This window comes from Labrus mixtus, chromosome 3, assembly GCF_963584025.1.
Source record: "Labrus mixtus chromosome 3, fLabMix1.1, whole genome shotgun sequence".
Taxonomy (NCBI): Eukaryota; Metazoa; Chordata; class Actinopteri; order Labriformes; family Labridae; genus Labrus; species Labrus mixtus.
This window is the reverse complement of record NC_083614.1, coordinates 22,357,785-22,374,740: the sequence shown is the minus strand read 5'-3', so window position 1 is coordinate 22,374,740 and position 16,956 is coordinate 22,357,785. Positions and strand designations below refer to the sequence as shown.

Sequence of the window (16,956 nt, the reverse complement as noted above, 5' to 3'; positions counted from 1 at the left end):
TTATTACCATGACAGCATTGTGTGAAAGTAAACATAACAGTGGCGATGGGAGCTGGGGAACTACAGCTATGGCAGCAGGACACTGATTGGGATGTTGGTGTTGATGTTGATCGTCCCCACTGGCCTCTTGCCCTTCCTGCTGTGGCCCCTGGCTTGTCCCCGACAGATACCCTAGGTCATTTCCTATGCGTGTCAACGCACACAGATATACACTTTTCCCAGTGAGTGTTTACAGACACATGCTGATTCCTATTAATCTGCTTCTTGTCGGGACAGGGTGGGGAGAGGATCCTGGTTGGTTTGTGTTGAATTGGGAGGCCACTGAGGTTGGGTAAAACATTCACACACAACCTGAAAGCCCTGTCTGACAGATTGCACCAGGCCTGGACTTCTTTTTACACTGAGCAGATGTGGTCTCCCACTTGTTTTCCTTAGTAATTATCCCTCATTAAGTGAAAGCATGTGCCAATCAAACAGCTTGAGAGCGAGAGCAGGGCCTGGGCCAGGGGAGACAGAGAGCGGGAGGGAGGCAGAGAGACCTATAGCCTCATCTCCAAAGTTTTTTCAAATACTGCGTCATTTCAGAGTCATTACTAGATTAAAGGCAAGCTCTGCCGTGCTGAGAGAGCCCTGCAACAGCTGCAGCACTGGCATTAATATAGCTCATTTGACTTTCTAGCGGTTACAAATTTGATGATTATCACATTTAACACTTGCCATGTTCAATTAGAGCTGAATGCTATGATACCTTTCAATCTTAAAAGGAGTTTTATTTTTCATTGCTGTGAAGGCATTGATTTATTTTTTTAGTGTGTGTTGGGGGGATTATTATACTCCAGAAACAGTACATGATTGAAAAGAAGGCTGGAGTTTTTTTTAAAATATATTTAAGCAAACTGTTTGTTTTTTTCACTGTAAATATTAAATGAAGGGCTTTCTGTAAATTAAAGTTGGTGCTTTTTTATTTCCTGCCTTGGGAAAATAAATTTACGTAAAAACCATCAGCAACTTTTGACTCAGACTAAAGTTAAAAAGGTTTTGGTTATTGGTCGGTCAACATGCTTGGTTTGTTTCTTGTTAATAATAATAATTCAAAGTTAAACTTATTTAAATACAGCTGCTAAACACCTAGCTCACACAAGCCAAAATTAATTACTGTCGACTCAACATGGCAGAGGGTTTGAACCATTTTGCGAACCAGGAAGACATTTATTATCTTAAAAATGTCCAAAAAATAACAGTGATCTAAAGTGTGATACACTGAAAACATCACTACTGGACTTAAATCTGACAGTTGTAATACATATAAATGCACTGGGATGGAGTTCTTTCTTTTGAATCATTTGTTACAAAAAGCTGTAAAAGTGTTTGGAGTTTTTGTCCCCTCATGTGGTCAAAAAAATCAGACATGCTTTTATAGTAGATATGATGGATCAAAAATATTTATTTTGTTTAAAACCACTTACCCCATAATTAGTTTTAGGCATGGAAAAAAATCAAAGGTGGTCTCACAACAAAAGGTGGTTAAGACAAAAGAGAGAAGTCTCCTCCAAAAAAGAAAAGGGAGGAAAAAAGAAAAACGAAGATATATGAAGTCTTCATGTCGATGAACTACCATTCATTTTCACTTTGAAGTCCTGCGAACCGTAGTGAAGTGTGATTGCATGTGACAGTTGCCGAGTCTGCCGGTTTATCATGATGGATACACCCTGCCACTCTGGTGGTGTGGTATCACAGATACGCACACTCATGTACATGTACACATACACAAATACATAGATACAGAGACAGACAGAAATGGGATTGTGCAGGCAAGAAAAGTAGAATAAAGAAACAGAACTCTGGATAAAATGAAACATTCTTACTTATGAAGGGACGGGGGTATTTCAAATCCTTGGTTCAAATGGTGTCATTTTCAGACCTATTGACCATTTAAATTTTTTTGTTTTAGTTTTCCTGACATAATTGGTTTATTTTATATTTTTAAATTTTAATCTTACCTCAAGCTTATTGGAATATAGGCAGGACAAGTTTTGAAGAGAAATCAACTGACTTTGGATTTAAAAGTTATTAAACAGCAGGAGGTTGTTATTGACACTAGATGTGTGGAGGTTCTTTTTTCTCTTAATTGTTTAAAAAAATATTTTTGGGACAGATTGTTACTGTAAACTAAATACCACTCACATTAAGAAACAGTTGTATCTGTTTAATTACATCCCTTTTTCATATTGAAATAATTTATCTCCAATAATTTACACTCCTTTTAAAAAACAAGGTCATAGATACTGTACAATAATGTATCACAAGACTCATCCAGTCGAACTGCTAAATAAGTGAACAATACACTTTCTCTCATTCGTTCCCTCGCTCTCTCTCATGCCTTCATGGACTCACGTCTCACACACTCTCCCACACACTTCTCGATTTTGACACATGCCATTAACCTCAGCTCGGCTCACCTCAGCTGGGAAACAGGAGAGCAAAGGCATCACATAATGGTACCTGAAGCAATCTTTTTCCTGTTTTGTAACCAAAAGCAACTTGTTCAGACTTTGCATATTGCTTCAATTTGTCATTGTTAGTCAAGGGCACTGCAACACAGGCCTGTCAGCAGTGCAACTTTAGGTATTCTGTTCAAAAGTGTTTGCATAGGGCATGTGCACATGTATCTGTCAGGTGATTCAAATTTGTTTTCATGACTAAAAATGTATGCAAATGAATTACTGGACAAACTTAACACCAGCTGAAAAAGAAAGGCCAAGGATGAACATTCCATTGTTCACTTGGAAAAGTGTGCACTCTTTATGTAAAAGAAGAATGTAAAAGAAACATAATTCCCCATATTTATTTTCACGGGCAAGATACACTTGCAAAGAAATGTATTTAAACCAGGCCTCTGTTAGAGTGCAACGAGCACAAGGGCAAATTTCTTACCCTAGACCACATAAACCTGAGGTTTAAAAAAATATATCTATATATTATTTTTTTACATTTGGCTTGGTGGTGCATTGCCAAGAATAGAATTACAGTTTGCAGATGGTACGCCAACCAGGGCACTGTCTTTGGGGTTTGTATTTTGGGGCACAACCACATCTCTGAGCATGAACTATACATGCAGTATCTGTGTCCCTTAATAAATCTTCTAACCTTACAGTTTAATTTAACTCACATGTGCACGTGTGTGTCCATGTGTTAAGTTCTTATAAACCAAACTCAGTCCCCAGCTGCTGTTTCTCAGGACTTTTACCCGTCCAAACTTTTTCTCTGTCAGTGGAAAACTATGCAATTAGAAAACAGCCTGTGAGATTGACAGCAGGATCACATACAATTTGACAAGGGGGCGCCACAGAAAAGCCCGTTGGATACCGAAGTATTTTTAATTAAACAGCTCTCTGCTCCGGCGGCGTGCTTTCCCTCACCAGTTCAAAGACACCCGCTTTGACCCATGTGTTAAAAGTTTGTATCAGTTTTCCACGGCTATGTTTTGCTTGGCGTCTTAGACACGTAACCCTAAATTGTCTTGTTTAAAAGCTAGTTTGTTTACAGTTCACTCTATTCCTCGTGTTCTCTTTTCCACCCCCTCCATTTCTCTACCACATGTGTGGACTGTTATTGTATTCAGAGTGTAGTTCTTCACTCCCAACAGGTCTGATTTTTGTAAACGCCTCAAAATTTAGTTAATTTGAAATAAAAAAAAGAAATCTTCTATTTTCCCAAACGGAAAGATCCAATAGACAAGTCCATCAGCCCTTCAGGTTTATTTAAACATAAAAAAAACAAGTAAAATAGAGTGCTCATCTGTTACTTGGGAGCTTCATCAATAACATTTGTCCGTCTGATGTAAAATCAATATGACACACACTGACACAATGCCAGAGCAATGGCAAATGTGCCGTCATTTGTCATCGACTGGCAATAAAGATGTGTCAGAATTGATTTTAGCCCCCCTCCCCCCTCCCCCTTTGCCTTTCCCCCCTCTCTTTCTTGCACTTTTGCAGTAGTGATAATACAAAAATATAGGAATGTTTTTTTGACTGAGATATGGTCAGCCTTTCCAAAGTCAATTAATATTGGAGCAAGGGGGTTGTAATAATTTGAGTGCTAGCATGTCATGATTTCACCAAAGTGCCAGAGATGTTAAAAAGTAGAGACATGCAATGGATCGTTGGTTGGGTCTGTTCTTCTCTGAGTCTGTTTTTGTTTTTGGCCCCCAATCAATAATTTTTTTTAACAAACTTAAAACCCCCTTATTATTATTTTATTTTTATTTTCTCCAAGAGTGCATTGTGCCATGAACAAAATAAATCTTCAATAACCTACAGTTGAGTTTATAGAGCTTTATAGGTTTACACGTTCAACCTGCAACTTCAAAGGCTATAGTACAAGATATAGAATATCTTTTAAATCATCAATTTTAGCTGAAATGCAGATTATACATCAGTCCTGAACAAGTCAGGGTGCCAATTTTAATGATGGAAACAGCACCCAGAGTGAGCAGAAACATTAGCATGCATCATGTACAACTTAAGTGTTATAGGACATTTTGTCGGCTCTGTTTTACATGCAGTCATTGTGTGGTTTCTTGTGAGTCTACTGTAGATGTGTGTGTGCTCTATTTTGTGTCAGCCGTGTGTTTCTGTGTCAGATTTGCCATCATGGTTTGTTGCTGCTGGTCTGTGTGTACCCAAGTTGCGCCGCTGGTAGCAAGCAACATCTGTTTCGGGGTTGTTGTTCCTCTTGGCTGCTTTTCAATTGGATTTCCTCAAGCAGGGCCAAAAGCTGTCACCTCTGCCAGGCTCTGTTAGCAATCACCGCCGGCCCCTATATTAAGTAGGTGGTTCAGGGCTAAGCTAATAACTCTCCCTCCTCTCCTGAGCCATCACACACCAGGACTGGTATTGCTGCCGGTCTCATTGTGTGTCTGTTTGTATGTGTGTGTGTATACTTTAAGTTGCTCTCTCTAGCCATACACCCTGCAGGCTGGCTAGGGGGTCCCCTTCTCAATCTGACAGCCCGACTAACTGGATGTATGTGTGGGAAATACACAGGGAGAATCCTAATAGCTCTTCTCAAAGAATGGCTGATCATCTTTCCCTAATGATGTTCAACAGGATGGAAACAGGAAGAAAACTTTGACCTCAAACCCACCCTCACACACAGATTATGCACAGTAATGCGTCATTGCAAAGAGAACAGAAGACAGAGTTTAATGATACTGGATGGACATTGTGACCTGTGCATTGCTTTAAATGCTTTGAAACATTAGGACAATGAAGTTGATCAACTTTAGTTCAATTGATGTGAATCCAATTAAAATTGTTTGGGGTCATACAACGTCATAGGGTCTTGTCGTTTGAGTTTAGCAAAGGTTAGCTGGTTGTCACAAAGCTTTTATCAGGGTGTTCTCATCAATCTGACAGGGTGGCAGACTGCCCATCTACCTACCTGTCTGCCTGCTTCACCTCTCACTGCCAGCTCCTCCTGCCAGCTGGAGCAGTTACACTGTGCTGGATTTGAACTGAGGACCTGCAAAGTATCAACTCCCCTTTTCACAGCTTTGACAGACACTTTGATTTGACATGCCATGAGCAGTTAAAGTGAAAGTTATGTATACATGTTAATTAAACTGTTTATGTGTGGAGGGGTCAGAGACATTAGCAAGCCCCAGTGCAGAAGTGTGAATTTCTTTTCTTTTCCCCCATCACAGCATTTTAACCTCTTCTGTCTCTCATTTCTGTAATGATTACCAGGTGCCAGGGCAGAATTTTTCCTCCCTTTTTTCGCCAAGTGGAGATGCAGATAGCTCTATTTGTGAAAAGTGTCTCTGTGTATTTGAATTTAGGCTGGGATATTTGACATTAGCTCCAACTTGTTCAAATAGCTCTCATTCTTGCTGTTGGTTGACACTAAAGCCTGGAATTCTGTAAGTGGATGTGGAGGTTGCGGTTTCCAGCAAAGCTGTCGGTCTGATGAAAAGATGTCTGTCGTGAAAACGGTATCTATTTCGGTTTTAGTGTTAGAAAAGTAGAAATCATTTTTGAAGTTGAGCAGTGGCACTGCTTAAAGTTCTTTTTTTTAAAACTGTGGTTAACATTTACTTCAATTAAATGAACCAAACACAGCTATTTTATTTCTCAAAGGTTTCTTTTAGTTTATTATTAATACGTCGATTGCTTCAATAGAGAGAAACTTCCTCAAGCAGCCAGGACTTAAAGTTTGTGCAATACCGATGTAGGATGCTTGTTTGTTCTTCTTTTTAAGTTTAGTGCTTGCCATAGAGCTCTCAAATGTGTTAACATGACAGACTTACCTTAATGACTCTTACTCCTGACTCTGATTTTATTTACGGTGACTCTTGGAGGATTTTATTTCCTTCAAGAGTCACAGTTAATCTTAAAGTTATAAAAGGCTTGTCCATGTTTTTGAGTGTTTCAGTCCATTACCAAAATACAAAAAAACACATTGTATCACAAAGCACTTCATTCATAGGGTTGGAAAATGATCAAATTTAACTCACACAGACTTCTGTGACTAAGGGGACATGGAAAGTTAGCTTTGATTTTTATACAAAGAGATGTTCAATCTTGAATCTGCAGTGCAGGGCAGACACCATGTCAACACTATAAATAACTACTTGTCACTCTGTATTTGTGAATTACTGTACAGGCTAGCCTGTTACCAGAGGGAGGCACAGTTCATTACAAATGTAACTCTGTTAACAATTGATCTGTTAACGAAGATGTTCACTTCAATGTCAGTTAAACAGTTAATACCATCAATATTTAACTGAGGTTAAAATGAACATAAACTGTTATTATCAATAAACAACAAAAACATGAATTAATCCACCTTAAAGTTATCCATATTCTCAATCATACAGGCAAACCTATTTGGAAGTAACCTCTGATGTAAACCTTATGTCCTGTGTCACACTGTTTCAAGGCACTGCCTTCATTTTTAAACTGGTCTGAGGCTAGTGACTAACATGTCTGAGGTAGAAACCAAAGCTCCTTAGGAAGCAACTAACCCCATATGTGTTGTTTGGTACAGGATTTGGTCTAGTTGGTTTTGAGTATGTAGTAAGTACGTAAGTGCAAAGTTAACATGACCCATGAAGCTGCATATGGTTTATAGGTATTTGAAAACACTAAGTTGCTAGAAAAAGTATTTTAAAACAATCTGGTGTATTGCATATGTTCCTTCATTAAAATGAAAAAACTTCCATAAAGCCATTATAAATCATATAGTATATAGGTACTGTATGTATGTATGAATGACTATCAGCAATATATTCCAGCATGTCAAAATAAATCTGCCCTGCAAGTCTTCTCTCCTTGGCAAGACAAGACCCTCCCTCCTTCATTGTAGTTTTTGTATCTTTACATTGAAAATTTGTTTCCCAAGGACATTGTCATAAACTTTGAGTTTCTGAGATTTTTACCTGCCAGTGCTGCACTCCTGACCTGAACACATTTGGGAGGTTGGTGGAGATGAGGAATCATGGGTGCTAAAAGGGATGGGAGGGAGATACATGTACAAGCACTGTTGAATGACAATTTGTTATCCTTCGTAACACAGACAGAAAAGTGGAACAGCCAACACAATGTGCATTTGCTTGTGTTGGGATTGCAGTACTGTAGTGTGCCAAACACAGCATCTATGAAGCCAGGATGATGAATTCCTACAATGAAAGCAAATTTGATTGCTGCTTAGGGTCACAAAAAATATAAACAGTGTGTGAGTGTAAGGGTTTGTGTGTAGAAATTAGAAAGGGCATCACTGCACATTGCACAACAAATCTTTTTGTACAGGTTTTTCGGTACGACTAAACAAATGCAGCATAAGATCTGTTAGCCCCTAATTTTTATTCCCAATGCTAGGAAGCAAATAAAAATTATGTATATTTGCTCACCCTAAACATTCTTGACTACCTATCCTGCTTTGCTGTCTCTTCATTCTCTCTGCTTTAGCCTGATTGACTCAGAACTATAGATATGTGATTGTAATTCATATAATGGTTAAAGCATTTATGGCAGGGCCAGTTCCTCTGATGCAGATTTCAGACATAGAAAAACTTTGAGCCCCATCTATCAAAATCAATTCCATGAACAAAATAAAACATTGGTTATTGCTCGTTTCATATTGTTTGGTTAGCTGCCTCAGATGTACTTCAACGCAACAATTGCTGCTGAAAGGACACAGGCTCAATCCTGAAAGGTACGAGTACAACCATCAACATTTCTGTATTCTGTCTAAAGTACTCTTTTACAGACAACAGCCTCTTTCTTCCTCATTCACTTGGCTCAACAAGTAACAGTCCACTTATAAGTTGTGCTTCTTGGAACTGAACAGATCTGTCAATCTAAATAGACCAGCTTAAAGAACTTTTAAAATTGAGGTAACTATAATCTTCAATGAGTTTTACGTTTTCTACAGTGAAGCTATTCAGTAGACACCCTTCCATAAACAAAGGAGTAAAGCTTTCATTACAAGTATTTAATACACTGAGTTGATGCTTTCATGAAGTGTGAGTCACAAGGACAGCAGAGATGGACAAGGTACATTTTCAGAATAAAGGTTTCCAACATGTCTATCAGAACTGCACACACGTTAAAACAGCATCTGTTTTTTAAATTGTATTTCAGCCAAGTTTTTAGATTATAGCAACCCCTGCTTTAGAATTGTGCTTCCTCAGACAGAGCCCTCAGGATTAGAAGATAAGATGTACCACCCTAGTTAATATCAAGATATACTATTTTCTGTCTTGTGTTGAAGAATCACACATCTCTCTGGGGTGATAATGTTTTGGTCAAACACAATATTTGTTGGCTTTAACTTTTTAAACATACAATTGTTCCCTAATTAGCTGGATGCTAATTAATTTATGCTCCCCTGTTTGATGTACAGTGAAGCAATACTTTGAAAGCAACAGCGTTTATTCTGTGCATAAATTTGTAGCATTTGCCGCCGAGTTCAAAAGAAACAGGACTGAATTTAGAAAAGTACACATGCATTTAAATAATGCAACCCATTTTTTGTCTGTTTGTTTTTAGTGGGAATATTAATGAATTAACATTTTAAACAATCTATCATCATTGTTGTGCTGCCACTTATTTTTAACTAAATTATATTTTAATAGATCACTTTTCCTAATGTGCACAGTACGTTCGCCCCACTTTGTTCCTTACACAACAAAAGATTAATTACAAATAAGATGAATGATCAAAAACATGATAATCAAATTGCAACAGTAAGTAGGAAATTGCAATTCTAATGCAATACAATAGGGTATGTGTTTGAAATGAACCACCCACTGTCTTATTATATGTGAGTGTCAGCTGAAAACAGAATATCACAACAGTATGCTTTCCCTCACATGATAAACTCTATGAACAAGACTTTGTGCTCTTTAATGTTTTTTAATATTGTATTAATTAATAAGTCCTATATTACCTTACAGTGACCTTATTTCTTTGTTGCCTTTGTTTGTTTATTTAAAATTAACCACTTTCTGTTTATGGTAAGAAGTGAGATAAAACTACTGGTCTGAGATCTCAGCTTGATATTCCTTGCTATGCCCGTTGTCTCTAGCCTGTCAGAGAGCAGACGAGTTGTCATTTTAAACAGGATGGATGTCCGTATGTGTCACATGACAGCCCGACAGGGCAATTCAGTCCCTGGAGGACAGGAGAGCAGCTAGTAGGAGGTGAATGGACAGTAGTTTGGGCTAGAGGTCGTCGTTGTCGGCCATCGCCAGCCTGTCACTCTGAATGGGCCCCCAAATCATGTTGTCAATGGTGATGCATCGAGATCTCACTCTGGCCAAAATTGGATGTTCCAAACTCAACTTGATTGATGCATTGACCAGGTTGTGTCTGCCATCCTCAAGATGTGTCCTTACCCTTGTTTAAAGATGAAGCAACACAGACACACTCTGAGTGCTGAAAAGAAGAGATTTACTTCTAAAAGTTTTTTCGTTGTTGTGAAAGACCCACACTGACATAGTGTTGACTTGTCAAAGAATCTGCCGTATCTAACATCCTTGAAATATATAGGATTTTACCTGCTATTTAATTTTTTTTCTGTACATCTTTTCTCTTCTTTTTTTAGTGGGAGAGTTCAATTGGTGCTTAGAGAATGTTTCTCACTGTTTCCTTTGAGCTGACGGTATTCGTTATGGCCTGAAGGCGAATGCACAGCTTGTACATTCAATGGATACACAATGGATTGGAATGAAAAATATCTGTTTTTCTGTGACCAAAAGTGCAGCCTTTATGCCTCCAAGGGCATGGCATTCTTGCGCTCTGTGTACTAGCCGTGCAGTTTTGTGAACATGAAATATCTTCTTTTATGTGTCATTTTTTTCATTATGTTCCCTGTGTCTCTCTCTTTCTCCGCTCTCCTCGAATGGTTTTCCTTGATAGCTTCGTCTGGCCTGAGTTGCTCTCTTTATGTGCGCCAGTGTGTGTCTTTTAATCATTTTTTGTGCTCTTATTGTCTTTTCTCCTTCATAATTTTGCTATCTGTGTCTGTTGCAAATGTTTTCAATGTTCGGTGTGCCTGTGTTTGAGTGTGGGCTTGAACTTGTGTTTTTACATGGGTTTGTTGGTACCCGAGCATATATATGTGTGTTTCTGTGTCTAACAACACAGACTGAACACAGACACTTGAGATTTTCTATTTCGACAAAGCTGTGTGGAACCTTGGATTTGAGCCTTTGATGGCTTAGTGGGGGCTGGAACGAGGAGCATGAGTATTGTTGATGAAACAAACACAAGCTGAGCCTCAGTGAGGTGGCCCAGTTTGAGAAGTTGTACTCTCAATTCCTCCTTTTCATACTTCTCACTCCAGTCTTCTTCAGCTCTGTGTAGCTGGAATTTAGTTTACGAATCAACCTAGCCCGCTTCATGTCACTGTACTTATTACATTTCATGTTTTGTTTTTAAACGGTGGGTAAGAAAGAAAACAACTGTAACAACTTTGTCTACCTCTCTCTCTCTCTCTCTCTCTCTTTCTCTCTCTCTCTTTCTTTGTCTGTTTTTGCAGGGCCTCTTCATCTTCCTGATATATGGGGTGTACAACACAGAGGTAAGTCTGCATTGTGTCTCAAGGCTGTCGGAGAGAAATGACAAGTTTCTGATGGGCTTTCTGCCTAAAAGCTGAGTGGGTGGGGTGTGGGGGGTTTGAGTGTGTATGTGTGTGAAGGTGCGTCTGTGGATGGGTGGAGGGATGAGTGTGAGGGAGGGGGACATCGTTTCCACGCGAGCGTCCCACTGCCCTTCATGCTTGGACTAACTTATATGCATCCGAGTCTGACCATTAAACACTGACACGCCGCCGTTCTCAGCCACTCATTCCTCACCTACATTGGCTAATATTTCACTGCCTCTTTAAGTTTTTAAACTCACGGCCCTCCATTTAGCATCCTGACAAAGCCGCCGGCCAGGGTTCCGAGGGGCCCCAAGCAGTAACCATAGTAGGAGGAAAAAAGAAAACAATATGCAACCAACAATGGGCAATGAAGGAGTGAGGATATCATATTGAAATGATGCTTTATTACCATTTAGATATGCTTTAGCTGTGTGGAGACAGAAAGATACATTTTAATGCATGAGACTCAGGTCATGAAAATCACTCTTGGTCAAAAGTGACTCTCAGTCTATGTAAATAGGTTTAACTCAAATTGTGAATAGGTAAAATTGCTCCTAAGCCTTCTTAAAATGCAGCCTTTTTTTCTAAACTTGTGGTCTATTTCTACTTCTTTGCTTCCTTACATTTTAAACTTTAAAAGAAAGTGAAAATCCAAAATGACGAGATATGTAACACAATCTATGATTCAAGACTTAAAATGTCAACCCTTATTTACCACAATCAATTCTGTCGGAGCATGCATCATCACTTCAAGGGTCCCTGTAAAAACTAGAACTTTTTTTCATACCTTTGTAAGATTAATTTTAAAGTCAGATGATAGTAAATGTCAAATGTGTACATATTCATAAAGCATTGAAACAAAGTTAAACTTAGCAGCTGAAAAGGTTTATGTTTACACAAACCTATGGGTAATCATTTCCACTCAGTCTACTTAAGTATTATTGTGCTAATTATTGTTCCAGGTCATAGCAGGATTTAATAATGTCGGCCCATGAACTACTTGTTTGTTCCATGTTTTTATTATGTATGTTATATTTTGTTGATGTAAAGCACTTCGTGACCTTAGTCTGTGAAAAGTGCTGTACAAATAAACTTTACTTACTTACTTGAACTAACAAGCTGTCTCCTCTGTGGGAAGCGTGATTCGTGGTTTGAGAGTCTTCCTTTTGATAAATACAAACACACCTCATCTTTTCATTTGCCATCATGATGCTCTGACTTATGTACAAGGTCGTCCTCACCTTATACAAGCGGCTTCGTTGAAAAGCTCAGTAGAATTGTTGTTTATCTGTCTTTTCATAGCCAATCGTCAATATTACATATATTTCTCATTTCTATTGTTAAATTGTATTATTTATTAATTGGAGTAAGACTCCTTTAACTTTTGATCATCAAATTAGGACACCTCTAATTTAAGATAAGCATTTTCTGTCAAGTTTTATTTCCACCTTTCTCTTTGCTCTCTGCATGCATCTCTACTCCAGAGCATGTCCCTGAGTCATAGGCGAAGCACCAACAATGCACAGCCAGAGACGGCCTGACCTTTCACTCCGTATAATAAATCAACACTGCATTCTTGCTTAAGTGGCTTTTTTTTAGTGCTTGGGAATTCATTTTCTTACACTCTAGATGTCCTTGACCCTGGGGTTTTCATGACTGTTTGAGCACCTCATGTACATGTTCAGGTTTTCAAAAGGAGCACACTGCTTTGTTGTCATTACAAAAAAAAGAAATCTGTTATCTTGCTTTTATTCTCGCATACACCTTTCTCTTTCTTCATCTTAACCCCCAGCTCCTTTTGTTCTCTCTCACCCTGCTTGTCTTCAGTTCTGTATCACAAACTTCAGGAAGCCGCAGGTTTCACCCTAAAAGGAACATTTATTTTCTCAACAAAAGAATCCCTCAAAATACTGAATATGAATGATAAAACGTTGATCATGTTTGTTTGTTTCTCCTCTGTGATCAGAGTGACATAAAGAGTATGATGTGAGACAATGAGTATTTTTCTTCATTTAACTTAACCAGAGTTGATGGCTGGGTAGGTTAACCCCTCCTTTGAATACATTATCGAACACATAAAGCTGTCGTAAGGTCCAAAGTCTATAGAGTGGAGGAAAAAATGTTGCTCCAAGTCATTAACCTGGTATAAGAAATTGGTCTTCAACCATCTGAAGAAGACTTTTTTTCTTTGATATGCTAAAAAAAAGGTTGAGTTATTCAGTGCCTAAAAGTTAGTGGAATGCTCCATTCATGAGGCTGTAATCAGGCTCAGTGAGTACAAATATGGAGGAGAGGAACAGACTTTGTCTACTGCTATTAAACCAAAACGTTGTGTTTTAATTGCTAATTACCTGACAATAGCTTTCCATTATTTGTTGCAATTAGCTTTTCCTTGGTGGTCACCTTGTAATCCCAAGCTTTGATGACCTTTTATTTCCATCAGCTCCAAGGATGTCGGCAGGTGTTGTCGGGTGCGCTGCTTTCATATGGTAATTGTTTAGCGCTGATTTACATGGGAAACCACGCTTTGCATCACTGCAAAACCTTGAGTGTGCGCAAACCCCTTAAACACATAACGATAATCTAAAACAATGCCCTTCCCCTCATTGTCAAATGATTAATTAAGTTGTGTCATGTAATTGCCTCAGCACGCCAGCTGCTTTTGATATCAGTAAAATCCCCAGGACTTCCTTCTCCCATTAAATAGTGTTAAGACGGTGTCTCGCCAACACGCACACTGTGTGGAAGACCTTCTGGGGATCTCCTCAGAAAAAAGTACGATTTTAGAAACATGATTGTGTGGCTGTTGATTCTGCCTTGTCACAGGGCTCAGGCTCTCTTCATTATGTGGCCCTTCAACGCTGGTATGTATGCAAAACGTCCTTTGTTTACACATGCTGTCTCTGGCACTGTGTGTGTGCTCAGCGTGCTGTCATAATTTATGACACGCTGCGACTTAATGAAGCCATAAGCCATAATGCATATTCACTAACGTGGTGGGCTGGGCTGGGAAGGGCTGTGGTGATGAGTGCCCAGCCGCTTCAAAATTTACAGAGAAGGCTAACTTCTCACACACGCGCGCACACACACACACACACACACACACACACACACACACACACACACACACACACACACACACACACACACACACACACACACAGAGGCTTGCCATACATGACTTGGATCTACTACTCACACACTGTGTAACTCCTGCTGTTCCTTTTTTTTTTATTAGAACAGATAATAATCATTATCATTTTTTAACAGTAAATAAAAAAGGCTTGTCATAATCATTAAAAAAAGATTTCCAAATATCAAATTCAGCAGAGGATTTAATTATAATATTAAATATATCACGTAATTGACAAACCCTGATTATATTTGAGTTAGGAATCATCTTGTAGCCAACACTAATGAAATGAAGCCAAATATTTTTTTATATTCCAAATAACATTCCCCTCTAGGCTTCCTTAAGAATAAAAAAAGGGATATTTATCAGAAACTAATTTTGAATTTTTTATTTTTTTTTCCAAAGATAATTTTTATTGTCATAATCTATACATATCAACCTAGGATTATGTGATCAATAAAATTGTACTTCCATGATGCAAGATCATTCAAGAGATTTTCTTGTGAATTAATTTATTGCATCCAATTAGATAAATAGGGATTCAATTGCTTGATTGTCTTACATCATGATGTAATTCACGCAATATTTACATGAAACTTTTTTTTAATGTTATTCATATTTTAAAATATCTAGAATGGTTAAAATTGAAAATACAAGTTTTTAATTTGAAGAGAAAATTTATATACAAAAAACTCTCTGCTATAATCATGACATTAACTTTGACAGTATATAAAAGAGATAATTGTTCATCTTACTCATCGACGGCATGTAATACACTGTTTCATCCGGAGTGTAAAAATGTAATCTGTTCTGCTAGGGCGGTCCCTTCTCCTCCAATAGATCCATTTGTTGGTCCCGGCGCTGTACGCTGACAGATGATAGCTTGAAGTCGTCTCCTTAGTTTGCCAGCTCTATGTGTCACTTTCAAGTCCCATTAGCCACTGGGACATATAGGAACACGCTCTCACAAGTACACACTCACACATCTCCACGGCTGCCTCTAGTGCCCCAATACTGCTGCTATGAATGTCTCTTTTTCTGCTTTTTTTCTCATTTGACCATTCTAGACTATTGATCCTTGCAGGAGTTTGCTGTAATATTTTTTTAATTCATTCCTTTCATGAATTGATTAATTTTAAGCTCTGTGTCAGATGCATTTATTTATTTTTCTCCTATTCTCTTACTCTGTCTTTCAGGTTCGGAGCACGGTCAACAGGATTAAGGAGAGGAGAAAAGCGCTTAATTTTTCAGTATGTATTTATTTTTTCCCCCTGTGAATTAGGGTGTCTTTGAAACACACTGGTGCATCAGACTCCCGTACAGCTTTTGCTTTAAAAAAAACCAAAACTTCAGCATTGAAAAACTGGCCACAAAGCAACATTGTACATCTGCTAGCCTCCACTGGTTGACAGTCCATGTTAGATGCCCTTATACATCAAACATAGACCCGCCATAATAGCCCCCCCCCCATCCTCACTCTGCCCATTGCAGCACCTTCATCCCAGCAATGTCAAGCTCTGTGGTGGGTTACAAGTTTCTAATCCAGGACAAGCAGTCCCTTGACATTAAAGTGTCAGGCCAGTATTTATACCTTGTTGGACGTAGCTATTTGGCTGAGGTGGTGGGATGCTGCATGTGTATGTGTGCGAGTGTTTGTGTGTATACGAGATAGTCTTCGCAAAGCACTTTTAAAGTACTTAATAGTCTCCAGCACACACGAACCAGCTCAGACTCACACTCATACAGACAATTATAGACTCCGGCACACAGTCTCATCAGTCCACTCTCCTTTGCCTCACACACACATCCGCACACACAAAATGCATCTTGTCCCCCATAACTGATAACATTAACTCCACTCCTCTTTGCCCAGTAACTCTTTGTCCTGCCCCTCCCACTGCACCCTGACCCAAGTTTAAGCACTCTCCCAATATTCTTCAACATCAACCTCTTCAGGTCATTGAAGAAGAAATGAAATAATTTCTGACAGCAGAGTGACTTAGAAAAAAATATCCGGGTTCCCCTACTTTTTAACCCCCCACCTCAGAGATGGACACTGTTGGGATGGCAAGAAATGAAATAAATAAGGATAAAAAATTTAATGTGTCTGTGTGTTGGCCGCTTAGGAGTAAAGAGGGGCCCAGGGGCCCCCCTACCACCAGGTGCAGTCTGATATATTGTCTGCTCATGTTATCAGTGAGGCCCCCCATCTCCCGTCATTTTTACTGCTTCCTCTCCCCTCTGTTGGTGGCAATTTTCCAATCTTGCCGGGTTCCGCTACCAGAATGCGTTTTTTTTTGCCTGACGGTTTTTAGCTAATGCTATTTTGTGCCATAAATCCTGCTTGAAATACTGTATCTACCTGTCCTATGGCTAGATAGGAGACATTTGGCTCTAGATGACCGCACATGCCCCTATATATCCCCATGTTGTAAAACATAGGATTGGGTAGCGTGCCTCGCCAGCTGAGGGATAAAGAGGCTTTGGCGGTGTTACTACATATGGGGTCATTTGAAGACGAATGGCACTTGTCGGATAGAGGGTTTTATGTGTTGTGTTATTTGCAACCATTGAAGGGTTAATCCAATGGGAAATGATTCCTCCAAATTTGATTAGAGCGTTCAAAGTGGATTTAAAATTTGATCTTTAAAACTTATTTTGCTTGATAACAA

At 38.9% G+C, this 16,956-nt stretch overlaps 1 protein-coding gene across 2 annotated transcripts in view; it reads left to right on the top strand.

Moving 5' to 3' along the window:
• Positions 1-16,956, top strand: part of LOC132966069 (adhesion G-protein coupled receptor D2) — an 83,539-nt gene that overhangs the window by 29,375 nt on the left and 37,208 nt on the right. For both annotated transcript variants that reach the window (XM_061033819.1, XM_061033820.1), the window contains 2 exons: positions 11,047-11,088; positions 15,481-15,534. In XM_061033819.1, coding sequence (XP_060889802.1) covers positions 11,047-11,088; positions 15,481-15,534 — 96 coding nt within the window. The remainder of the gene's footprint in view (positions 1-11,046; positions 11,089-15,480; positions 15,535-16,956) is intronic.